The sequence below is a fragment of the Phycodurus eques genome, chromosome 9, assembly GCF_024500275.1.
Source record: "Phycodurus eques isolate BA_2022a chromosome 9, UOR_Pequ_1.1, whole genome shotgun sequence".
Classification (NCBI taxonomy): Eukaryota; Metazoa; Chordata; class Actinopteri; order Syngnathiformes; family Syngnathidae; genus Phycodurus; species Phycodurus eques.
This window is the reverse complement of record NC_084533.1, coordinates 20,810,538-20,836,499: the sequence shown is the minus strand read 5'-3', so window position 1 is coordinate 20,836,499 and position 25,962 is coordinate 20,810,538. Positions and strand designations below refer to the sequence as shown.

The window sequence follows — 25,962 nt, the reverse complement described above, 5'->3', positions numbered from 1 at the left end:
AAAATCTGCCAGGAATTGACACCCTCCTACCCCATTCAAGAGGGTTATAATTGCCAATAGATGGCAGCAAATGACTATTTTGGGCTAAATGAAGCTCTTCATCTCACTTCAATTTAGTTCTTTGGCATCAAGATGTTCCAAGAGTGGACGAAAAGAGCAACTTTGTGAAGTTTTCAGCAAATAAAATAATTCCTGTCCTAGGAATATCCAAGGGGTTCACTGTATATATTAATATTATCATAATATTTAACATATCAGTCTGTATTTGAGGGGGGCATATTCTATAGGGAATCCATTTACAATCTTATTCTGGGATTGAACTTCACACACACGCACACACAGATTTGCTGCCGTCTAATGAGCTCAAGCATCACGCGTGAGCGGTCGCCCTCCGAGGGCGGCTCGGGACGGGATGAGCAGCACTGGCTCACGTCAGGATCGATACCAGATTAAACTGTTGCGTCCACTTAGGCTGACATAATAGCACTAATGGATTCCAGCGGGAGCATGCCGGGATCGGCCGCCATTTTGCAGTGATTTATGGTGGCCGACGCTTTTAAAACGGCTGTTTAAAAAATGAGAGCTTTCATAATAAATACTTTTCCCCCAGAGAGTGTGATCAATCGTGCCCGCGGAAGCATGAAGACGGATGACGACCACGGATGCTCGCCAACGTCCACTTTGGTGTGCTTTAACTTCCCGGCCGGGAAGTGTGCGACCAGACGGGTAAAGTGACTCGATTGGAAGCAAATGTTGTCTGGATAAGAAACATTGTTAAATGACTTTCGTTTGACATCAGCTGAGTTTGCCACCCACGCATTGTGATTAAAACTCAACTTCAGTGGCAGTATGAAGTTTTTAGCCACAATTCAATTTATTTTCCAGAGGTGGATATTTCCAAATATCCATCCATCCATTCATTTTCTGAGCCGCTTCTCCTCACTAGGGTCGCGGGCGTGCTGGAGCCTATCCCAGCTATCATCGGGCAGGAGGCGGGGTACACCCTGAACTGGTTGCCAGCCAATCGCAGGGCACATAGCAAACAAACAACCATCCGCACTCACATTCACACCTACGGGCAATTTAGAGTCTCCAATTCATGCATGTTTTTGGGATGTGGGAGGAAACCGGAGTGCCCGGAGAAAACCCATTCAGGCACGGGGAGAACATGCAAACTCCACACAGGCGGGGCCGGGGATTGAACCCGGGTCCTCAGAACTGTGAGGCTGACGCTCTTACCAGTCGTCCACCGTGCCGCCTAGTTCTAAATAGTTCCATGAAAAGCTCCTGAAGCTCAAGCTAACAGGTCAGCGTAATGCTGCAGGGTTGTGCAGGTGACCGGGTGTATCAATGTGCTGCACGTCACGTGAAAAAAATAAAGGCTATTTATATTTGTTATCCCACTGAGTGCCTGGATCTGGAATTATTTTCAGATCCAGGCATTATAGAATCAGAATTATAGATCCAGAATTATATCTTCATTGGAATTTGAGTTTGTACATGTGCTTATAGATACTTACTTGATAATCCCATGAAGAAATTTTCATGTTATTTATTTCTAATTTATGGCAAAAGGGGGAGGACCGTGGTTGTTCCAGCTCACACTGTCATTAGCAATGATAATGAGGAAGAAGACGATATGGTGGGGGTCGGGTGGGGCGCTATTGAGGGGTTTTCAACAGGACGCCATTCATGCTAGCACTGCTTACAGCATGGAACTGTGCGATCAGCTGATTTGGCACAGTTCTCAAGGGCAGCGGTCCCCAATCTTTTTTGCAACACGGTCTGGTGTCAGAGAAGACATCAGACATATTTTGATGGAGCATCATAGTTTTTTTTTGTTTTTTGTTTTTAACTAAATCATAATCTTCTTAGATTAAAGTGATGGCGGGTTCGGGAAAAAAAACGGTATTTTATTCGTTTCAGAAGAATTTCATGAGGAAAAAAAGTCACATTCTATTCACTAAAAGAATATATATTATTTTCTCATTTAACTAAGTCTTATAGTATCACAACTTTAAGAAAGACTTCAAAATAAAAATATAAGATTATGCCTTTTTGTCTACACTTAATTGTCCTACAATTTTGACTTTATACGCATTTACTGCTTTAATTGTTCTTGTTGAGTGTGGCCCTTAGAAAGAAATAATCCTGATGTTTTCTGTAGCACCTGTCCACTGTGGTTTGTCTCTCTCATCCGGTGACCTTTCATTTTTTATCAGGATGGCAACACAAATCTGTTCTTTAAACAATAACATGCAAAAAAAGATGAGCTTTCTTTCCTTGTTGACACAAGCAAATGAGGACAGCAGGACGCTGACCTCAGGCTATAATTAATCTTCCTGTGGAAACAGATATAAAGGAATTGCAAAATGAAAAACAGCCTGAGAGTGCAGCATGACACCATCGTTTTACCTCCAAGAAGAAGACCTTAACATGTTCGAAACCTAAGCTGACCAAACCAGCCTCAAATTCAGACAAATAAAAACAATAAAGATGCTGGTAGTTTTATTTGTATCTCTGTATTTGACAGACTACATGCTTATCAACTATCCAGTTTTGCCATGTTACTGTAGCTTTAATTTGTTAAACTCACCAGAAGAAAAAATCCATCCATCCATTTTCTGTACCGCTTATCCTCACAAGGGTCGTAGGCGTGCTGGAGCCTATCCCAGCCATCTTTGGGCGAGAGGCGGGGTACACCCCGAACAGGTCCCCAGTCAATCGCAGGCCACATATAAACAAACAACCATTCGCACTCACATTCACACCTACGGGCAATTTAGAGTCTTCAATCAACCTACCACGCTTGTTTTTGGGATGTGGGAGGAAACCGAAGTACCCGGAGAAAACCCACGCAGGCACGAGGAGAACATGCAAACTCCACAGAAGCGGTGCCGGGATTTGAACCACGGTCCCCAGAAATGTGAGACGGATGTGTTATCCAGTCGTCCACCGTGCCGCCAGATAAAATAACTTATAGAAATCAAGTGATAACGCAAGAAATAGGTGTTAGCGTGATTGATGGTACGTTCAGAAATTCAATCTGACACCCTAACTCTACTCTGAATGCATTGTTCTGAGAGGCAGCGCTTGCTCCCTTTCTTGAATTTATGAACGACCGCCTTGCTTGACCAGCTTCCATGCTCTTCCTGCTTGACACGCCGATGCTCTGTCTCCCGGAGCGGCCAGAGTGCTCTCCGACACGCCCATTGTGTGGTGCTCTGAATAACCGAACCACATTTCAACAATGCTCTTGAGTTTCCGAATGGTCCGCAGTGCACAGAGCGTGCTTGGAGTGGATTTCTGAATGTACCCTGAGTGTCAGTAAAGTCGAATAGCTTGTGGAGGAGGAAGCTAAATAATTAGCTATCTGTACTCATGTTGAAAATAGCTACTTACAACTGAAAGTGTATAGCTAAAGTTAGTTTAGAAGGAAGCTAAATGATTGATCTATCAAGGCTAACGGCTATAGTTTGTGGAGGAGCATGTGAAATGATTGGCTATCAACAGTGACTCTAAAAACACTAACGAGCAAGCTGTGAAATGAAGTTCGCTGGCCCATCAAAAATTAAACTAAACGATTGTCTATGAATGCTAACTTTGAAAACAGCTACATTTAAGCGATGAATTGCAGCTAAAGCTGTCTACCTGGTGGAGGAAGAGGCGAAATAATTAGCTATCTATTGTACCTCTGTAAACAGCAACTAGCAAGTAAATGGCGTGCAGCTAAATCTGGCTAGCTCATCAAGGAAGAAACTGAATGGTTAGCTATAAATTCTAATGTTGAAAACAGTTATTAGCTAGGGGTGTTGTGTAGCTAGTTTGTCAATCACAAAGCTACATGGTTAGCTATAAATGCTAACCTTGAAAATAGCTATTCATAAGTGATTAAGTGCAGCTAGCCAGCTTGTGGAGGAAGACGTTAAGATTAGCTTTCATTGCTAACTCTGAAAACAGCCCCTGGCTAGCGGTGGAGTGTAGCTAAAGCTGGTTAACTTGTCATGGTAGGTACTAAATGATTAGCTCTTAATGGTAACTATGAACATAGCTATTCCTAAGCAATGGCTAGCTCTTAAAGGAGGAGGCTAAATGATTGTTTATCAATGTTAACTTTGAAAATAGTAATTACAAGGGATAGTGTGTTTCTAGCGCTGACTAATTCGTAGAGGAGAAGGCCAAATAATTAGCTATCAATGCTAACTGTAGTGACAACTTTTACAGGCAGCTAACTGTAACAAAAGTATTATGTCAAGTTTTTTTTTCCCCCCTTCCACACAAATCAACCCTGAAGCTGACTAATCAAAATGAAAAATAAAGTGCCAAAATGGTTGTCATTTGTGGGGGGGGGAGCTCAATGTGCGGCATACACTAATCTAGTAATAGTTTATTTTTTCATATGTGAAAAGGCCACGCGACTGGACAGAAGCGTCAAACATTTTTTTTAAATGTCATTTTCTGCTTGCCTGCTCTGTGACTTTCAAGTAAAACAAACAACGTTAAAATCACCGCTGGCTCATATATCAGCGCAAAAGCTCGCCGCCAAATGTCAACGTCACGCCGCACAGCCCCAAGATGTTGGCACCATAGGGCACCGTCGCACCCACGACAATCAAACCTACGCTCAGAACTTTTGATAGGAACATCACTTTGGCACCCACTACTTTATTTTTATTCTTCCGGATTTTAACATGATCACAAACATTGGGTTGGAATCCGGAAAATGGCTGACAACTTTCGGGATGTTGTTAACATGCTAGGTAAATTTTTGAATGCTTTCGGGTGATGTCGAGGGACACAGAAGCTCCCCACAAAGAAGCACTGAGACCACAAAAACCTACAAAGGGCAGCCAAGCCCCCCCCCCCCAAAATAAAAAGCAAGCAGTGAACCCCAGCTACCCGTGAAGCGCACCCAGCCCTAGAAAAGTCCCCATTTAGTGCACTCAAGCCCACGATGCATATACAAAGCACACCCAACCCCCAAAAAGCTCCCGAGAACTAAATGTAGGCATATTGAAGAGAACCTGAGCCTCAGAAAGTCCCCAGGAAGCACACCACAAACACTACAAAGGCCCTATGAAGCGCACAAAGCCACAAAAAGCCCCCAAGAGGTAAACCCCAGCACCTATTAAGCACACCTACCCCCAAAAAAGTCCCCATTTAGTGCACCCGAGCAACATCAAAACAGAGTGCAACCAAGCCCACATGAAGCATACACAAATAAAAGTGTGTACCCGAACCAAAAAAAGAAAAAGCACATCCCAGCTCCCCGTAACCGTGAAAAAGCCTATGAAGTCCACTCTAACCCCAAAAAGTGTACCCAGGCCCTTTTGAGGAGAACCAGAGCCCCAAAAATCCCAAGCCCACCCTATCCATTAAAAAGCCCCATAAAAAGCAAACTTGAGCCACAAAAAAAAAAAAAAAAAGCTCACTCCAGTCCCCACAAAGCTTACCAGAGCCCCTAAAAAGGCCACAAAGCGCACCTCAGCACCAAAAAAAGCTCCCAAAGTTAACTTAAGCCTAAATGGGGTGAACCTGAGCCCCAAGAATCTCCAAGCACAACCGAATCCCTTGAAAAGTATCTAAAAAGTGCACCTGAGCTGCAAAAACAACATCAAAGCATACCCAGCCCCCCAAAATAAAAAAAAGTTCACCCAAGCACTTATGAAGAGAACCCAAGCACCCCTAAAAAAACAGGAAGTGCACCAAAGACTTTAAAAAGCCCTTACAAAGTGTTTAGACATGTTGACTTTGCTTATAAAACATCAAAAAGTGAAGGTGAGTTTGAGTGTGAAGTTGAAGAGAAGTGAAATAAGAGTTTACTGAAGAAGTTGTTGAAGATAAATTCTTTGTCCCGTGCGACAGGCAGCATCATTGATCAACCACATATTTTTACTATACCAAAAAAAAAGTTGATGCCCACCTGAAAAATGAAAAAAGGTCTAGATACTTTGTTCAAGCTTCTTTTGATATGACAGTTCCGTTTTTTGCTGCATGAAACACAATTTGTTCATGAGAACATCGCCTCTCCTCTAAATGTTCCGTGTCCTCACAGGTTCTCAAAACTTGTAACAAGTCCTCTCACAAGTCCTAAAAACTTCTAACTAGGCCTCACCAAGTTCTTAAAAATCCCCAGACATTATCAAAACCCTTTTAACAAGTCTGCAATAGTCATCACTTGTCCTCAAAACGTCTAAAAAGTCTCAACTACGAATGGGCTGTCTGCTGGTTTCAAAGTATACTGCGGTTTTAAAAAGCCAGAGGTTTCAAAACCGCTAAAACTTTCCATCAGTGTTATGAGCTGTTTTTTTTTTTTTTTTGTCTGAGTTGTCAGTGCAGGCAAAGTGACACGACCTCTCCCTTTCCCGTTGTTGTTGTGAGCAGTCAGCGAGCCCGACGACTTCTCCCCTTTTTGAAAAAGTCGGCTCTTTGGGTAATTTTTGGGGAACCGCATCTTGATAAAGGAAGGATATTTGAGGATACTTGAACTCAGATGTACTGTATATTTAACGTATTTTTAGTCGTTATCCAGACTTTCAAACTTGTGGCCACAATTATGCTGCTGATTAAGGGAAGAGGTGTTTTACAGGAGTTTTACAACACTTCTCAGAAATGTTAATAGATTTGTTCTCTAGCTATTTCCAAAGTTTTAAATTGGTTAATAATGCATAAAAATAATGGAAAAAGTGGGGATAGACCAAGCGTATCGATTTGTGAAAACAAATATGAAATTGACAATATTTGGACGAAATTGGCAACAATAAGCAAAAGGTGCTTAAGAAGAGTGACTGCTAGAGGCGCAATACTTCCAATACGATTTCACATTGATGAGAGTGCCACTCATCACTCTTCGACAAATTCAAGGTAATGTTAATGCTGTATATTACGATAAGACTGTCTTGAAGTGAACCTTTCCAACCAGCTACAATAGTTAGTGTGACTAGACAACCGAGGCAGATAACTAGGTAACTAGCGTGGCTAGTATCAGTTTGTTTCAGCTCTGATGTTACTTCACAAAGTGGAGAAGCGCAGATAAACATGTCAGAAGAATACATTTTCAAGTTGAAATTGCAATACCACGATTCCGCCAGAATCTAATACCAGCCAGTGCCTAGTTTCCTCCAAATTTCTAACAAGTCATCATGAGTCTTTCCTATTCCTTATAAGGCACACCGCATGATGTGGCCTAACCCGACTGGAATATACCATTGTAAAAAAATAACTGTTGGCGACATACAGCCGCGCATTGAGCGATTTGATGTAGCGACGCACTGCGATGTTAAACTGCGAGCCTGTAGCCTATAGGCTTACAGTATATTGTGCTGTATGACTTTTGTTAAACCATAAAAACATGTCATGATTGTCAAGGAAGAAGTGGGTTCCCACAAAGAAAGCAAGTTGGCAAGAATAAGGGAGAAAGTCTGGATATTTTGAGAGGCTCCCTCACCCTCATTCACTGACTGTACCCGGCGCGGTACGTACAACGCTTGGGTGCTTTTTGACAACAAAGACTGCCCGCTTGGCAATTTCATCCACATGTACACATTTAATTATAAACAGAGTTAAGTATTGTTGCAAAACACAATGTATGTATACTCCATAAACTATACTCGTAGGGCTTGGCGGCGGCGATCTTAAAACCCGGAAACTTAGTTTTTTTATTTTTTTGTGAAAGATCATGTTCATTTTGATTGGCTGTTGCATCTGTGACATCAGTGACATTGTGACGGCGTGCACCAGCGATTCAAAATTTGAATAAAAAACAGTGGCCGCTTCCTGAAAACGAGCTGTCGAACCCCGCACACTGCGAAAGAGTTCATTCGGGTTCGACCGCATTGCTCGCTGTGCGGCAGGCTTACGTACTCTAAATTTCTAATCCTCAAAACGTCAAACAAGAAGTGAAATAAAAAATTTATATAGTAACATGTCTTCACTAATCCTCATGAGTCCTCACTATAAAGAAAAGTCTTTGTATGTTGAATTCTCATGTCCATCAGCAGTGTGGTTCATGTGTTGCGCACATGCTTCATACTGAGATTATTTATTAATATTAATGTTGATATTGGTAATTGTATTCATGTTATATTGTATATTATCCCGAGGGCGATTGCAAGTTTCTTTCATGGGTAATGTCATTGGTCGGGCACTGGTGTGACTGATGGGTGGCATTTAGGTGTTACGAGGTGTTGCGCTTTGCTACGAGGCAGCGGAGAAGCGGCCCAACCTTTCAAAAATCCGCAGCCTGGCGTCCATTTTGTGTTCTAATTAACCCACCAAATGGGGTCAGCAGACGGCGGCTGCAACGCAGAGTCGAGAACACAAAGACGGCAATACAAAGAAGACAACTTGAAGACAGTAACGCAAAGACAACAATGCAAAGATGGCAACACAAAAATGGCAACACAAAGATGGTAAGGCAAAGACAAGAACACAAAGGCTCAACGTGAAGACGGTGACGCAAAGACGACAGCACAAAGATGACAAGTCAACGCAAAGACAGCTATGCGAAAATGACAAAGATCACAGCACAACGATGGTAACACGGAGACAGCAACACGGAGACAACACAAATATGCAAACGCAAAGACGGCCACATGAAGATGACAACACGAAAACAGCAATACAGAGACGATAATGCGAAGACGGCGACGCAAAGACGGCAACGCAAAGACAACAACACTAAGACAACAACTCGAAGATGGCAAGGCAAAGACGACACAAAGAAGACAACGCAAAGATGGCAACAGGAAGACAACAACACGAAGACAGCAATGCAAAGACGGCAAAGCAAAAACGACAACGCAAAGATGGAAACACAAAAACAGCAACACGGAGATGACACAACGACAAAAACGCAAAGACGGTGACAGAAAAAAACACACAAAGATGGCAACGCAACGATGACAATGCAAAGACGACAACACAAAGATGGCAACGCAATGATGACAATGCAAAGACGACAACACAAAGATGGCAACGCAACGATGACAATGCAAAGACAGCAACACAAAGATGGCAACGCAAAGAGGTGAAGAGGGCAACACGAAGACAGTGTGAAGACAGCAACATGCATGGTAGGTTAATTGACAACTCTAAATTGCCCGTAGGTGTGAATGTGAGTGTGAATGGTTGTTTGTTTGTATGTGCCCTGTGATTGGCTGGCAACCAGTTCAGGGTGTACCCCGCCTCCTGCCCGATGATAGCTGGGATAGGTACGTACAGTACGCCCTCGACCCTAGTGAGGAGAAGCGGCTCAGAAAATGGATGAATGGAAATATATACATATTTCCAACAAAAAATAAGTATAAATGCAGATAGATAATTAATAGAATTTTGGTGCAATTAGTAGAATTTCACACCATTGATTATTGCACAGTCACATTAAATGTATTAAATATTGCACAGTGGGTGGATGAAGGAAACATGGGGTCAGGGTTTAGGTTGTGGAGTCATTATTAGTTAGGGTGGTAATGGCTTTTTGGGTGTTTTCCTTGCTCTGACAGGCCTGTAGCGCCCGCCAAACAGGCCTGTAGCGCCCGCCAATTGAGCCTAAATTGGCCACTTTAAAACAAAATGGCAGACTTCCTGTATGTTTTCGTGCATGGATTCTTTGAGACTTTTTTGTGGATGTACTTGTGATCTATAAGCCGACTAAATTTTATGTAACTAAGTCAAAATGACGTTTGGAGCAGAATTTTTTAAATTAAGGTGAATGGCGGCGGCACGGTGGCCGACTGGTTAGAGCGTCTGCCTCACAGTTCTGAGGACCCGGGTTCAATCCCCGGCCCCGCCTGTGTGGAGTTTGCATGTTCTCCCCGTGCCTGCGTGGGTTTTCTCCGGGCACTCCGGTTTCCTCCCACATCCCAAAAAACATGCGTTAATTGGAGACTCTAAAAAGTTGCCCGTAGGTGTGACTGTGAGTGCCAATGGTTGTTTGTTTGTATGTGCCCTGCGATTGGCTGGCAACCAGTTCAGGGTGTACCCCGCCTCCTGCCCGATGACAGCTGGGATAGGCTCCAGCACGCCCGCAACCCTCGTGAGGAAAAGCGGCTCAGAAAATGGATGGATGGAAGGTGAATGGCTAAAATGTCCACACAATCCATTAGCATTGGGGACTGAATTTTCCAAACGCGCCTGCCCTATTGAGCCACGTGTGTTCGTACATGTGTTACACCCGCAACACATGTACGAAATGGGAATTTTTCCTAAGATGAACACAGCTGCAACAATTTTGAGGATGTGAAAACCTCAAAATGTTGATTTATTTGGCCCGAGAACGGTCAACTTTTCAATTTGAGAAGGGTCCCGGCCCCGCGTGGCTGGGCCTGAACAAGGGCGCTCTTCATACATGGGAACATCCCTTCATCCGTCTCTGTCGCCTACTTTCATTTTCCCACATCGTCGTCGCCATCTCTCATCATTTGGACCCTCTCCTTCGCAGCCCCGCAGCTGGAATTGAGGCGACCGAGGTGGCTCGGAACCCGATTAGCAGCCTCGGCTGTCTGCCTGGTGGCTATCACTCGACGCTAACACAAACGCACACCACTACGCCTCCCGCTTATTATTCTGACATGCTTTGCTAGCGCTGGAAGTAAAGCGCTAAACTTCTGAGTATTGGTGTTTTTCTCTTTATTTGACTTCTTTACTGTAGTCATTATGGTTGTTTTTGTCATTGTCTTTAGTGGAGTCATCTTCACTTGTAAGTAGATTTCTTTAATGTTGTCGTCATCAACGTTGTTGTCTTTGTTTCCATTATCATTTTTTACTTATTAGTCATTTTCTTTACTGTTGTGGTCTTTATTTGCCGATGTCATAATAGTAATAGTTGCTGTTGTCTCTATTTTGGTTTTTGTCTTGTATGTGTATGTGGATTTCTTTGTTGTTGTTTTTGTTGTTGTCATCGTTGTCTTTGGTTCCACTGTAATTTGTTTTTTTGTGGTTCTTTTCTTAACTGTTGCCATTCTGGCTGTTTCTGTCATAGATCTTGTAGTCTTTTTGTTGCTCTTGTCATTTGCTTATGATGGTCGTGGTTATCTTTGCCGTCTTTTGTTAGCACCATCGTTGTTTTTGTTGCTGTTCTTGTAGTCGTTATCGTCTTTGTTGTTGTCATCATTTTTGTCTAGTTTCTTTGTCCTCATTATAGTGGTGTTTGTTATTGGCGCCGTCGTAATTGTCATGTTTTTTATGCTCTTGTCGTCTTTATTGTTGTCATTGTTGCCGTTATCGTTTTTGTCTTGTCATTATTTTTATGTTTGTCCTCTTTATTGTTGTTGTTTTTGTTGTTGTTGGCATCATTCTCATTGTTGTCTTTGTCAGTTGGCATTGCCTGCTTGCGTTCTTAGCTCATCATAAAACGATAACGACATTGCTATAAAAATAATTAAAGCAATTGACTCTCTAAAGTAAATTTTTGTATAGTTGGAACGTCAAAGAAAATCTAATTCTCAACGTTCCCACGCCGCTTCTCAGGACGTGTAGGAATTACATTGCAAGCTTCCTGTTAGTAAAGTTAGCACCTCCCTTTCAAAATCAATAGTCTGGCTTTAATTTATTTGAAGTTGTGAAAGAGCTTTTTTTGTGACCTCTGTGTGGATAGCACTGATGCACTGACCAGCCAGCCCCAAGTCAGACACGTTAAGCTGCAGTTGCTTGCTGCCCTCTGGTGATTTGATCTGCAACAACACAAGAAGAAACCTTTGCATCGCTTGCACCTTTTCGTAATTCTATGCATGTTGTTGAGTTCAAACATGTCACAAGTGTCTTCACACAGCTTGACTGGCATCTCAATAAACCTTTTGAGTTATCAGTTTAATTGGTTGCATGATAAATCTCGTATCAATAGGCTTTTTTTTTCGTGGTTATCTTTTTGTTGTCCTGTTTATTTTAAGTTTTTTTGTGTGTCGAAGGTTGTTACTGTTCTCTTATTATTGTTGTCTTTGTTGAGGTTAATGTTCTTTTTTCTTTTCTCCCACGATAGACATAAATCTGTAAAATAGTCATGTTTTTATTAATGTATATTTTAAAGCTTTATAACCCTCAACCACACTTGTAATATACTCTAATAAACACTTACTATTAGCGCTAGGGCCATCTAATATTTTTAGAATTTATTATTCTTCAGATCATCCCATTGATTACTCGAGTGATCGCATAAAAACTGGTTTTGCATCATATCAATACAAAATATGCAAGTGAAGTGCCGGTAATATTTTTGTTAACGTGGGGTTGCCATTCCCATGTTCTACGTTGCAGTATCTGTGACTTTGAACATGTGCGGTTTTAAAAGGCGTGGACCAGCCTGGTTGTGTGACGTGGGGGTTAGCGAATGAATTTCGCCGGTTGATAACTGGAAAATGTTTATTTTGTTATGCTTGTTCGGTAAAAATATTGAAAGTAAGATTTAAAAATGCCCTGCTATTGGCTGGCGACCAGTTCAAGGCGTACGCCGCCTCTCGCCCGAAGATTGCTTGCTCGCCCTAGTGAGGATAAGCGGAACGGAAGATGAATGAATGAATGATTTAAAAATCTCTGATACAGTGAGACTGCAAAAAGTGAACCGTGATATGGGGAAGGGAGGCTGTAATTGTTTTCATTATTGTCTTTTATTGTTGCCCATGTGTAATTTGTAATTTGTTGGTCGTTGTCGTCCTTGTTGTAGTTGTCATTGTCACTGTTATCATGGTTGTTGGGGTCCCTCCATTGTTTAATCTGATGAGCCATTTTACATTTTTATTAATCACTATATACCTTTTTATTTGTTTCTCCAATAAAATAATTCGTCAATTGATTTATTGCCAATCAAATGAATTAACATTCCGAAAACAATTTACATATACATTTGATGATGTCTTGATTTTGGCCATGCACAAGCATACCTCAATGTGAGCGTCCTTAGACTTGATTGAACTAATTCAAATCAACTGTTCTGGACCTGAATGACCTCAGTTTTCAAGTTCAGGTGAAGTCAAGTCAGAACTCAGGTTTGGTTGAAGAGAATGTTTAACCTGCTTGCTGGAATGACCCTGCTGTCTTTGTGCAGTTGTTGTTGATGACCTCGTGGTCATCTTTTTCTTTGGTATTATATTTTTCATGGTTGTATGTTATTGTTTTTTTGGTTGTTTTTTTTTTGTCGTTGTTGTTGTATGAAGTGAGCTCTCACTGAGATCAAATTGAGTGTGGTGTAGACTTTTTAAATCAAGTCATGATGTTTTCATTGTGGTGGTGCAACTTTGCTGGACCTTTTGTCCTTTTAATGTTTGCGCTCATGCAAACATCCCTTGCCAGTTTCTGGACTTCAATGCAATATATTTGTAATCTTTCATCATTGAAAGAGGAAGGCAACAAAATTAAACACCTGTTGTTGTTGCACTTTTATTGTTTAGGTAATATTTCTGTTGTTTTTATCCGTGCGCCGCTCTGCCGGGAGCGAGCCGGCTCACTCTGAACTTCAATAGTGGACTGCTTTTAATCAGATTTTTATTACATTTCTGCTCACATTCCGAGTCGCGGGTGGCACATTTAATAGCGAAGCACATTAGTCGCGCGCGCATGTAAGCCGCCAGGGAAGCAAAGTGTTTGTTTTGCTCTTTTTCTCTGGCGCTCCTACACTTTAAATCTTTCTTTCTCTTTCAAACAAATGGCTAAGTGGAAGACGAAGTGAGCCGAGTCAGCGTACGTCGAAAAACGGAGCGAGGGCCCGGCTGATGTATGACGGCGCAATCGGCAGCAGCTTAGCGCGGGAACATTTTCACCTCATCGGCAAGACAAATGTGCGACAGATGAGAAATATGCGACACGGACGATTCAACGAGGCAGATGGGAGCGTGGGAGAGACTATTTGTCCACTTTAAGAGCTTTTGCTACCCGTTTCACTCACATTGCCATGACAACAAAGCACAGAGAGCATATAAAGCGGCACTGTCTCCATCAAAACCTTCCACACCAGTGACGTGCGATCAGGGTAGGCAAGTGAGGCAGAGCCTCACTGCCCCCTGGTGGTCTTTCCTTTCCACTGCATGTGAATAGTAAAGAAAACCTTATAATTACATTAAATTGTTCAATTTTAGTTCTATGGTCCGTGCTTTACATCGATTTTCTTTTTCAATCCAATAATTTCAATGATTTCATCATTAAAATAGCTGAATTTTCATATTTCTTGTTCAAATGCATAGGAAGTGCAGCTACGAGTCACATTGAGTCATCGCTCGCATGACGCCATGCACACATCCATTCAGGCAGGCTGTGATTGGCCCGTGGCTTCACACAAGAGACATTGGTGTTTCCTCATTACATCGCCAATAATATACGTTTTATCACACATGTACTGCACTAACTGACGTTTGACAGACTGTCTAATATATTTAATGAAAGTGTGTGACATTTAGTCTTTCTTATCCACCGGAAAAGCCACTAAAAGTGCGCAGTGTTGATTTGAGCTTCACGTGACGTAGTCAGTGCCTCACCAATCATGAACCTCACCGCACTGACATTGTGCTTGAACCCTATTTTGTTGTTTCAACTGTTATTGCTGCTGCTGTCTTTTTTTGTGGTTTTCTTTGAATGTTTTCATTGCTTGTTTGTTTTTGTTGTTATGTGTTTTTATTGTTGTCATTATGGCTGTGGTTGTTTTTGTCACTGTTGTTGTTGTCTTTTTTGTTTTTGTTTCACTTTTATGTTGTTCGTTGTTTGTTTTTTGTCTTTATTTTTTTCGTTATAGTCTCAGTTGTTTTTGTCATTGTTGTTTTTGTTGTTTTCACATTTGTTGATTTTATCTTTTTTTGTGGCTTTCTATGATGTTGTCATTCAAGGTAACTTGACCAGCTGGCTGTGATTTTTCATACATCTGATTTACCAGCCAGCAATGTTTTGTGATAATCCTTTAATTATGTAAACAGTTCGCCTTTTCCACCATTTTTTTCACATTGATTTAACCCGACCAGGTTATAATAGCTCGGCGTGTGCTAGGTGATGTAACTCAAAACAAATCCATGTGTCGACACCAAATAATAGCGCCGGCCATGAGTTTGATAAATGTGGTTTGAATGGTGAAACTTACATAATGGTGGGAGATATTGAAGTTAATTTTTGTTGTTGTTGTTTTTCCCCCTTCTAAAGGCTGTCAGGCTTCTCCAGCTTCGTCACATTTGGGTCCACCTCTTTCCTGCACTCCTCAACCAAACAGCACAAATCCATGACAGAACCTTTCAAGTTGAAGGTGGTAAAGCTCGGTAGACTGGGAATCCAACCAAACTATTCAGGAAAACCTGCCACATTCAAAACTTCTATCTCACAAGAGCTTAGTTCATCAAAGATGTGCATGTGTTTTTGCTTTTTCTTTGTCTTTTTTTTTCTTCTGTCCGACATTTATTCCAAAAGAAGTTACTGCTGTAATCCCCCCAAAAAAACTTCCATGTCGGTTGGTTGTAACTGCGCCTAATGACCAGTAGAGGGAATCAGTGCACAAAGCAAAGTGTTTGAATTTGTACACACACAAAGTCAGGGTGAACTTCAGTTTATTGGGAAGAAAGCTACAAACATGTTTGATAAGGAACAAATATGTACAAAGTGCTTCCTCCCCTCCCCCACTAACAGCAGTTTGTAACATTTTAAGTCTTCTCATTCAATGTGGTCAACGTGTTCTCAGCAGGTGAACACCTGTCATGCTGTCACCCCCGCATATATAACCCCCACACATCCGTACACCCCTAAATATATACTGTACACCCCCTTTTTATAATCCATTTTGAAGCAAAAGCTTGTCTCGTGGCTATTTGCCTCCCTCCACTTTATTTACCATTAACGCTACTTCCTTTCTCACACTTCCTCTTTCCCCTCTTCATTGTTTCCACCCAGCGACCTTCTTGTGACTATTTGTCTGTTTGTCCCCAAAGGCAAAGTCCTCATCTTCTTCTTTCGGGTACAAAGTAACATTTCATTCAGTGTTGACACGAACAAAATTGTGTCCAGTCTAAATGCTGCACATTTGTCAGTGCAAGCAACATTTGACGTGTCACAAATGTCATATTTCATCTTTTTACAACTAAACCGTCATTATTTGCTCTTTGGTCTGACTTGTGTGTCACTGTGCTAAGGTGGCCCAGAGAACAAAATGGCAAAAATGAAAATGCAGGTACAACATTTGAAACAAATTAAAACTCATTGAAATTTGGCAACATGATAAAACCCAAAACAAAACAACATCAAACTTTGTCTCAATTCAGAAATTTGCATTTGCAATTACAATGTAAATAGGGCGCTTGGGAAAAAAATATTTACATTTTTTGGGGGGATTTTCCCATACCTAAAACTCAGCAATTAACCATGTATCACCCCCAGGATTTTTTTAAAATCCATCCCCCGTAGCCAGTTTGACTTGACATGAAATTTGGAAGGAATGTGTATCATTAGTAGACCGACAAAAAAAAAAAAAAAAGTCTCAGAAAGCCATGCCTGAAAAGACACAGGAAGTCAGCCATTTTGGATTGAAAAGGTCATTGTAGCAGTCATTTCCAGGGACCCTTGCCCACCTTTAGTCTTTTTTTTTTAAATCAGCCCCCAAAGCCAGTTTCACTTAGCAACATAAAATTTGGGAAGCATGTCTGTCATGAGCAGTCTCAAGACATGCTTGAAAAGATAATAGAAGGGTGCCACTTTGATTTGAAGTGGACATTATAGGGGTCCATTCCAGGGATCCTTACCCGCACCCCCTGTAATCTTTCTGAAGATTCAGCCAATGAAAGCAGTTCCACTTATGCCAAGCTCAGACTGAGTGATTTTTCATCATCGCGTGCTGTCACCAAGAGCACAGTCCGATGTCACGGGCCTTCGGGTAGGGGGGACAAGAAGAGTCCAGGCAGCAAGGAAACAGTTTGTGGCCATGCAGGACCGCGGGACACAAGTGCAGATCCACGAGGTTAACTGGAGCTTGGCTCCGCACAAACAACGAGCGCATGGCGTGCTGCCCCGGCATCTGTTCTCTCCGGCAGAAAAGCGCGAACGCGTCAGTCAGAGAGTCATGGGTGTTAAAAGGCTCTCGGTCACACTATTGTTCAATGTCTAGAACAATTATTGGACCATGTAGGACATGTCACACTATGCGGGAAAAAACAAACCATTCTGACACGCCAGACTTGCTGTGTCGTGAGCGTTTGTCTGCTACCTTTCTGTCGGGACCAAATCGGGCTACATTCGTGTAGTCGGTTTAAAGTGGCCATTTTCATTTTCCAGAGCACAGATGAGCGATGGTGTCTAAATTTGATAATAACAAAGGAAACTTAAAGTCAACTCTACAAGCTCATCTCTTGACCAAACGTCTTGTTTGTGATATTCGTCGGCGTCGCCCTGCAGGGACTCACAGGACCCTAGTGGCTGAAATGTATAACTGAAAAGTCTGTATACTCATGGAATCCGCGGCATGTAAATGTTTTCTGAGTTTCCGAGTGTTTCACATTTTGTTTTCATTTTTACAGTGCTGTTTTTTATTATTGTTGCTGAACCTACTGTGCAGCTCCAGGCTGTCGTAACCACTAGAAATGCAACAAAACAGCTTCAGTTGACAATGGTCAAGGGATATTTGTTTCATTTAGGCACCATTTGGACATACGGTATGTCATGCATCTATTTGCTTTCCTGTTTGAAAAGGATGCAGTCAAGCAAAAACAAATCACTTGTGGGTTTAAATTCAAGAACAAATGAGATGATATAAGATAACGCTACACATGATTTCTTTGGTTTCCAGTGTTAAAATTGTCCAGGCTGCTGGGCCAGGCCTCTCATTGGGCTGCTCGTAGCGGCCGGAGCGGGGTCCGCTTCCAGCGAGCGTCGATACGCCGAAGACAGGCGGTAGAGGACGTCAGCTCGAGGGCCCGGGTGGGCGTCGGCCTTCTGCGTCATCAACATCTCAAAGAGCGTGCTGACCTCTGACAGCAAGGCCCCATCCAGTGGGCCATCTTTGTCTGGGGTCTTCCCTGAGAGAGGTAACAAGAGAACATTTCACAGAGGAGTCTCAGAACTTGTAAAAACACGTTTAGTCATCTTGTCATCATTTCTAGCCATCATTTTTGGCAGCATTAAACTATACAATATCCTGAAAATGGACAAAATGACTTTAAAAATGGCTTGTGTGGGGGTCTACATTCTTTGTGAAACTGACTTTTGGGGCTGAATTTTCCCCAAAAAATTCCAGGAGAAAATAATCCTTGGAAATTACCCCTGAAATGTTCGCTTCAAACCAAATTGGCCAACCATCCATCCATCCATCCATCCATTTTCTGTACCGCTTATCCTCACTAGGGTCGCGGGCGTGCTGGTGCCTATCCTAGCTATCTTCGGGCGAGAAGCGGGGTAAACCCTGAACTGGTCGCCAGCCAATCGCAGGGCACCTATAAACAAACAACCATTCGCACTCACATTCACACCTACTGGCAATTTAGAGTTTTCAATTAACCTACCATGCATGTTTTTAGGATGGGGGAGGAAACCGCAGTACCCGGAGAAAACCCACACAGGCAGGACCGGGATTTGAAAAAATAAATCCAGGAGAAAACGATCCTTGGAAATTATCGCTACAATGTCTACTTCCAACCAAATTGACCAACCAATGTTTTCAGGGGGCATGGCTTCTTGACATTTTTTTGTGAATCTATTTCTTGCCAACATACAGTACCTACCAAAGTGAAACTGCTTTGGGGGCTGCATTTTCACGCAGAAAAAAAACTCGTATCCCTGGAATTATCCCCTCTAATGACAGCTTCAAACCAAAACGGCAGCCATCCTGTGTCTTTTTGCACATGGTTTCTTCAGACCTTTTGGGGCGGCTACTCATTTCTACCAAATTTCATATTTCTTTGTAAGCAAAATTTTTTACCAAAGGTAGAGAAGGAGGACGAGGAGTCCAAGGCATCACGTGGCATCAGCTCGCTCTCGGAGGACGGCGGCTCGTTGGGCACGAAGACGTTGTCGTGGTAATCTCCCGACAGAGTCACAGACAGACGCGCCATCCACGATGGATCTCCGGCTTCCGAGAAAACATCTTCTGAAGGAAAAAAACAAATTTGTCACGTTATCTTTATTCTGATTGGTGGCTTTGTCGGCGCTTCCTGTTTGTGTTGTCACCATGACGACAGCATCTTTAAGAGACATGATAGTGTACGTGTAAGAACAGGAAATGTTTGTTTTGTTCTTGAACTAGTTTCTGATCTTGTTTTTCTTTCCTGCTTTTGTTCAGTCCTTGTTGTTGTTCTGGTCCTTTCTATTCCTGTTCTATCCCATCATGTCTTGTTCTTTTTTGTTTTTCTTCTTCTGTCCTGTTCTCATTCAGTATTTCTGGGTATTTTCTTGCACTTTTCTGTCCTGTTCTTGTTCTCGTCAGGTCCTCAGCACTTCTGTTCTTTTCCTTGCATGTCCTTTTTATTCTTGTCCCTCTTCTAATTTTTCCTCTATCCTGTACTCAGACAGTCTTTGTTCTAGTGCTTTTTGTTGTTGTTCTTGTTGCATCTCTGCCTGTCCTGTTCTGTCCTTGTCCTGCCCTGCCAGTGCTCTAGTTATCCTCTGTCCTATTCTGTCTTGGTTCTTATTTTCTTGCACTCTTCTGTCCTGTTCTTGTTCTAATTAGGTCCTCGGCTCTTCTGTTCATTTCCTTGCCTGTCCTTGTCCTGTTCTGTTCTTGACCTGCCATGCTCTTATTTTTCCTGTACTGTTTTCATTCACTCCTTGTTCTTGATCTGTCCTTGCCTGTCCTGTTCTTGTTCTCTTACGGACATTGACTCTTTTTGTTCTTGCCTCTTTCCATGTTTTCCTTCCTGTTCTCACTCAGTCCTTGTTATAGCGCTTTTTGTTCTTGTCCTTGTTGTATCTCTGGCTATCCTGTTCTGTCCTCGTCCTGACCTGTCAGTGTTCTAGTTATCTTCTGTCCTGTTCTGTCTTAGTTCTTATTTTCTTGTCCTGTTCTTATTCTAGTTAGGTCTTCAGCAGTTCAGTTTTATTCCTTGCCTGTTCTTGTCCTGTTCCTGTCTTGATTTTCATGTTGTCCTATTATTACTCATTTTCTGTCCAATCCTGTTGTTGTGCCTGTTTTGTCAGTGTTCTTGTTGTTTTTTCTGGTCTGGCCAGATCAGTTCTTTTTCTGTACTGTCTTGTCTTGTATTTGTCCCTGTTCTGTCCTGTTCATGTGGTTAAATATGTGCTTCTAATCATTTTACATTAAAGCTGACTTTGCTTTACTTTTTTTTAACTCAACAACTTTTCCCAATTAAAGTCAAGTGTAAAAATTACATTTAAGATCTTTAATGACAACAGAGTTAGTTGTTCACAACAAATGAAAACTTCAAAATGACAAACAGTTGAACAACAGAGGTCTCCTTTGGTGTCATTAAAAAAAAGACGCAGAACAATTTCAGTCATTCGCCTCCTTTTGTTCAAGCATAAACACATGCGATCCATTAGTGCACACACGCGCGCACATACAAGCAGTAGTTACGGATCTGGCGCCCACTCAGTTAAACCCCTTCTTTCCTGTCTTTGTTTAAGAAGTTGAACTCCACCTGAAAACCTTTTAAAGTTTCAGCTGGAAAGAAAAGCAAACAAACAAAGAAAAAGCTCAGTGAGCAGACGGTTAGAGCGTCTGACTCGCAGTCCACAGGTTCTGGGTTTGAATCTGTGTGGAGATTTCCTTGTCCCAGAACAAGAATGTTAAATTTATGGAAAACAAAATTCCATAGTTGTGAAGGTGAGCTTGCTTGTTTATCTGTATGTGAATGACTGGCAACTAGTCCATTGTTTGTCCATATACAGTATGCCCTGACATTGACTGGCAACCAGTCCTTAACTTGTTTTTTGACAATGTTTTAACTGACTAGTTTCTTAACTTGGTTATTGGTTCATATTTAATTATCAGGCACCTTTTGCTTGTTTTTGGGTTTGACTTTGTTTTGACTTCATAATGCGGTGAGTTGTTGTTGTTATTTTTGCAATATTGATTTAATTCTTAACTTAGTTCTTGATTCTGATTTTTTACTTGTCCTTGATTTGGTTTTTGACTGTTGGCTTGTTATTTAATTCCAAGACAGTTTTGACTTGGTTTTTGACTCTTTTTTGTTTTTGTTTGTTTTTTGTTTTTTAATTGTTGACTTGTTCCTTAAATTGGTTCTTGGTTTGTATTAATTCCACGGTGGTTTTAATTGTTTTGGTTTTTTTTACTTGGATTTTGACTTAGCTTTTTAATTTTATTTTTTTTTCTACTATTGATTTGGTTTTTAACATGGGTTTCTTGGTTCACATGTAATTCCAAGGTGGGTTTTCACTGGTTCTTGGTTCATATTTAACTCAAATGACTTTTGACTTGCTTTTTTTAATGTTTTGGGGGGGTTCTTGTTTTTGACTGACTTGACTCTTGACTCTCGCCCGCCCGTGACCCTGCAAACTGGACCTAACTGTACAGAAGATGGATATTGTATTCTTTCATTTATCCTCCGCCTTCTTGAAGTGTAACTAAATCTTCACCCCGCAGGAAGAAAAAGAAAAAAGTCAAAGGGCCCAAAAAGAAAAAAAGAGCATCGGAATGTTGGCGGGAGAATCAAAGGTTCCACATGTGCGCACGCGCACACCTACACACACACACACACACACACACACACACACACACACACATACACACACACTGTATATGTCACAGGTGTGAGTTATGTACACGCGCACACACACACACGCACACACGGTGTTTATCCTGGAGGGGTGCTGGTTTTGGTGGTAATTCCCTCCTTAAAGGGCCTCAGGGCTCAGACCACCACAATAGCAGGAAGACACACACAGAGACACACACCCACAGACAGACACACACACACACACACATGCGGCCCAGTGACCCACAAACACACTTAAAACGTCAACACAACAAATTTGAAGGTTGCATGTTAACGTTGAAACAATAGTAAGTGTATTGCTTTAGTTAGCATGCTGCAACAAAGAAAGACTAATACACTGCCGCCTTGAGATGTGAGTGCCTTGACTTACGAGTTTTAGACAACACAGAACGTCTAATACACTGCCGCCTTGAGATACGAGTGCCTTGACTTAAGAGTTTCAGACAAAGGAGTTGTCACATGACCAGTTTTTTGTCTTGAGACACGAGCAAAAAGTGAGATACCTTGAGTGAGTGCCTTGACTGAAGAGTTTTTCGAGATACGAGCTGTCACTTGATCGCAACTTCTGACAAAGGTCACAAATAAAAAGGATCCTATCATTTTTTTTTAAAGCACATCATTAAAATGGATCCCCACTTCTGACGCCACTTATAACAAAACAGAAAAATGAGATACCATCCATCCATCCATCCATTTTCTGAGCCGCTTCTCCTCACTAGGGTCACGGGAAAATGAGATACCATATTTTTTAATAGATCCCCAAATACGACAAGAAATATATTTTATTAGACTTATGGTAAAAAAAAACAAAGTAATGTTTTTTATAAAAATCGATATTCGCTTCTGACGAAAAACGTTCATAGGACAAAAACGAGAAGCTATTTTTTGAATCGACACATACTTCTGGTTCTTCACCATTTTTGACTTGGTTCTTACAGATTTTCTTTTTATTTTTATTTATTTTTTGCTCTTGACCTTTTTCTACTTGTTTTTTAAACTTCATTTTTAGACTGTCTTTTTGTTCTTTGTTTCAGTTTTGACAGGGGTTGTTTTACTCCGTTTTTTGACTGAGTTTTGTCTGGGTTTTTTTTACTTGGTTTTCCACTTAGTTTATAGTTCTTGACGTGGCTCTTGATCGCATTTGACTTGGTTCTTAGCTTTTCTTTTTTACTTCGCTCTTGACTTTTTGTGTGTGTGATTTTTGACTTGGTTTTGATTGGTTCTTTACTATGTTTAAATTTTAGGGTGGGGGTTCTCTTTTGTTGCCTTTTCTTCTGATTTGGTTTTGACTTTTTTTTTTTTACTTCTTGATTTGGTTTTGGTTGGTTGGTTGATGTTTATGTGTTTTTTGTTTGTTTTACTTTACTTTTGTCTTATAGTAGTATAGCGTAACCGTACAGTAGACGTTAACGAGCAGACAAGTGAAGCCGCTGCAGGCGGAGGATGTGTGTTATTTCCTCTTTGCTTTGCTAGCGCGTCCATTGTGTGGCCAAGTTTTTTTTTTTTCCGCGTCAAAGTAGAACTCGCTTTCAACAGGAAGTCAGTTCAAGTACAAACGTGTGTGCGTGTGTGTTGCCTTTTGACCACAGTCAACATGGTCGACATTCACATGTGTGCGCACGCGCGTACAAGTGTGTGTGTTTGTGTGTGTGTGTCTGAGTGTGTGTGTGTGTGTATACCAGGGTTGTTGAGCAGGTTGTGCAATCCCTCCTCCAGTTGCGGGTCGATGGGCGAGTCCCTGCCCGCCTCCCAGTCCACGTCGCCCGCCTCGCTCTCACCGTGCCCGCTGTCCTTGGTGCTCTGCCAGTCAGAACAGTCCTGACCTGCATACCTACACACACATACACATACACGAAAATACTAATACCGCACTTACTATAGTTCTATGCACAGTCAAGTGTCAGGTGATGACCCACTTCCTGCGACTGTTTGACTTCCTGTTTATCTGTTACATTTATTTTAGGCACGGAAAGTCTCTCTCACACGCACACACGCATGCACGCATAGGTCTCCATTAAGATCATAATGTTTATCACTCTTTTACTGCATCATCCTGAGAACTGTTCCTAATATTTTGACCACCTCATTCAGATTTGTGAGCAGGTCAAAACATTAGAAATATACCCCCAAAGTCAAACACACACACAACAAATACCTTTATGGAATTGTTGGCCGTTTGCCTTTAGTGTACTTTGTGGACCAACAGAAAGAAGAAGACGGGAACGAAGACTGACCTTCCGGCTCGGTGCGAATATTTATTTCCGCGGAAGTTGGTCCGAGGCTGCAGCTGACCTTGACGGAGGAGCGACAGGAGCTGAGAAATCTGCTGCATGCCGACACAAAAACAAAGTCCATCAACAACAAAAAACAACAACTAAACAACACAAGCGAGTGTGTTTTTGAGCTGGGACATAAGTCGTGACATACGTACAGTATGTCAAAGTCATATTATGTGTCTCAATTATGCAAGTTCAATGATGTTAGCTGTCATGTACAGTTTCTAATGTAAGTCATGCAACATATGTAAGTCTTGTGTGTGAATTATGTGACGTGTGTTAGTCGTAATGGAAGTATTTTTTTTTTTTTTCATGTCTGACCCTTGCTCACTCTAAACCCAATAATATATTTTAAGAGTGTGAAAGCTTATGTGCATTTTGATTGGATGCAATCCACCACACCCGTGCACCAGCAATTAAAATTTTGAAACGCAAAACATGAAAATATCTGCAGAACCCCGCACACCGCGGAAGAGTTCAGTCGGGTTCGGCCGCATCGCTCGGTGTGCGGCAGCCTTAAGTTATATCATGTGTATAAGTCATGTGACGCATGTATGTTGTAACATGTGTAAGGTGTGACAGGTATGTAATTGTAAATCATGTGATGTGTGTAAATTGGGATGAACTGTAAATTTTTTAAAAAAAGGTCATGTGACGTATGTAAATCTCAAATGTGAATGATGTGACCTGTTTATGTCATATCACGTGTTTAAGTCATTTCATGTACGTCAGTCAGGAGACGTATGTTGTGACATACAGTATGTAAGTCGTGGCATGTATTTGTACGTCATGTGACATATGTAGGCCTGGTATGAAAGTAACGTGACCTGTGTAAATCATATGACATATCTAAGTTATGTAAGTCATGCGAGGACAAATTCATGTGACGTATGTAAGTATGCGATGCGTGGAAGTTGAGATGTGCATACAGTAAGTGGAAGTCACAATAAAATGAAACCAACAAAACAGCGTGAGAGTGCGTGTTTTTGTATCATGTGAGAAGCAGCTGTTGGCGTCTGAAGCACACACGCACACACACACAAAATCACACACACGCTAGTGAAGATTAATCTGTCAGTGTGTGTGTGTGTGCGCGTTTTTGTGTGTAGACTAATATATGACTTAGCATGTTTTTGCACGTGTGTTCTGCAGGAAGTGACCTTCACGTAAGAAAAAAAGTCTATTCTTCTTTTCTGGCTGCTTTCCTTCCGGGATGGACGCGGAAATGTGTGTGCGCATAGCAGCCCACATCCTCTATGAGCCGGAGGGAGGCGGCCGACGTCTGTAGCGGTTCTGGTGCCAAATGGGCCACGAGGGCGGGTCGAGCAGGGTGAGAGGGGTGAGGAGTGATGCATGCTGGGTAGAAACATTGATGGCTACCTTTTCCTCAACGTGACAAATTAATTTTGTGGGACCGCGAACATGAACATCCTCCACCATGACAAAAAAAAAAAAACTGAATGCCCATAAAAACATGTTATCCCCTTTCACACTGTCCGTCAAAAGCAGCTTTTTGTGTGTGTAAGGTATTGAACTGTGTTAAAGTCCCCCAGCATGTCACCGCCTGGGTGTGAGTGGGTAGCGAGTGGATTAGTAACAGGAGAATAAAAGGACGGCTCTTCCGTTACGCCTCTGATGTCCCAGGAAGGCAATGGTGGTGGTGGGGGTGCAAGTTAATTAGCGACACGCTAACTGTAAGCACGTGTGGAATCCAAAGTGATCGCACATTGGCGATGGCGGGAGAACACAATTAAACCAGCAGAGAAAAGAGAGAGAGAGTAAATAAGAAGGGTATTTAACAGACATCATGGAGATTTAGGGTAAGGGGGAAAGGGGCTTTTGACTATTACTCATGACTACTACTACTAACTACTGGTTAACTGACTAATACTGACGAATTGCTATTGACTACTATTACTGACGACCTGTAACTCATTACCACAACTGACTATACTACTGACCACTGGCTACTTACTACAACCACTGACTACTAATATTGACTACTGGTTACTGATTACTACTGCTGGCTACTGACCACTACTACTGAT

The 25,962-nt window shown here is 41.8% G+C and overlaps 1 protein-coding gene across 3 annotated transcripts in view; it reads right to left on the bottom strand.

Moving 5' to 3' along the window:
* Positions 1-15,506: 15,506 nt before the first annotated feature.
* pcdh12 (protocadherin 12) overlaps positions 15,507-25,962 on the bottom strand; it is a 16,209-nt gene continuing 5,753 nt past the window's right edge. Inside the window, exons 2-5 of one of the 3 annotated variants that reach the window (XM_061686134.1) lie at positions 23,873-23,964; positions 23,318-23,469; positions 18,866-19,033; positions 15,507-17,966 (exon numbers count right to left, since the gene is read on the bottom strand). In XM_061686134.1, coding sequence (XP_061542118.1) covers positions 17,740-17,966; positions 18,866-19,033; positions 23,318-23,469; positions 23,873-23,964 — 639 coding nt within the window. In that variant the 3' untranslated portion in view covers positions 15,507-17,739. The remainder of the gene's footprint in view (positions 17,967-18,865; positions 19,034-23,317; positions 23,470-23,872; positions 23,965-25,962) is intronic. The other 2 variants (XM_061686135.1, XM_061686136.1) reach the window with 2 other exon arrangements.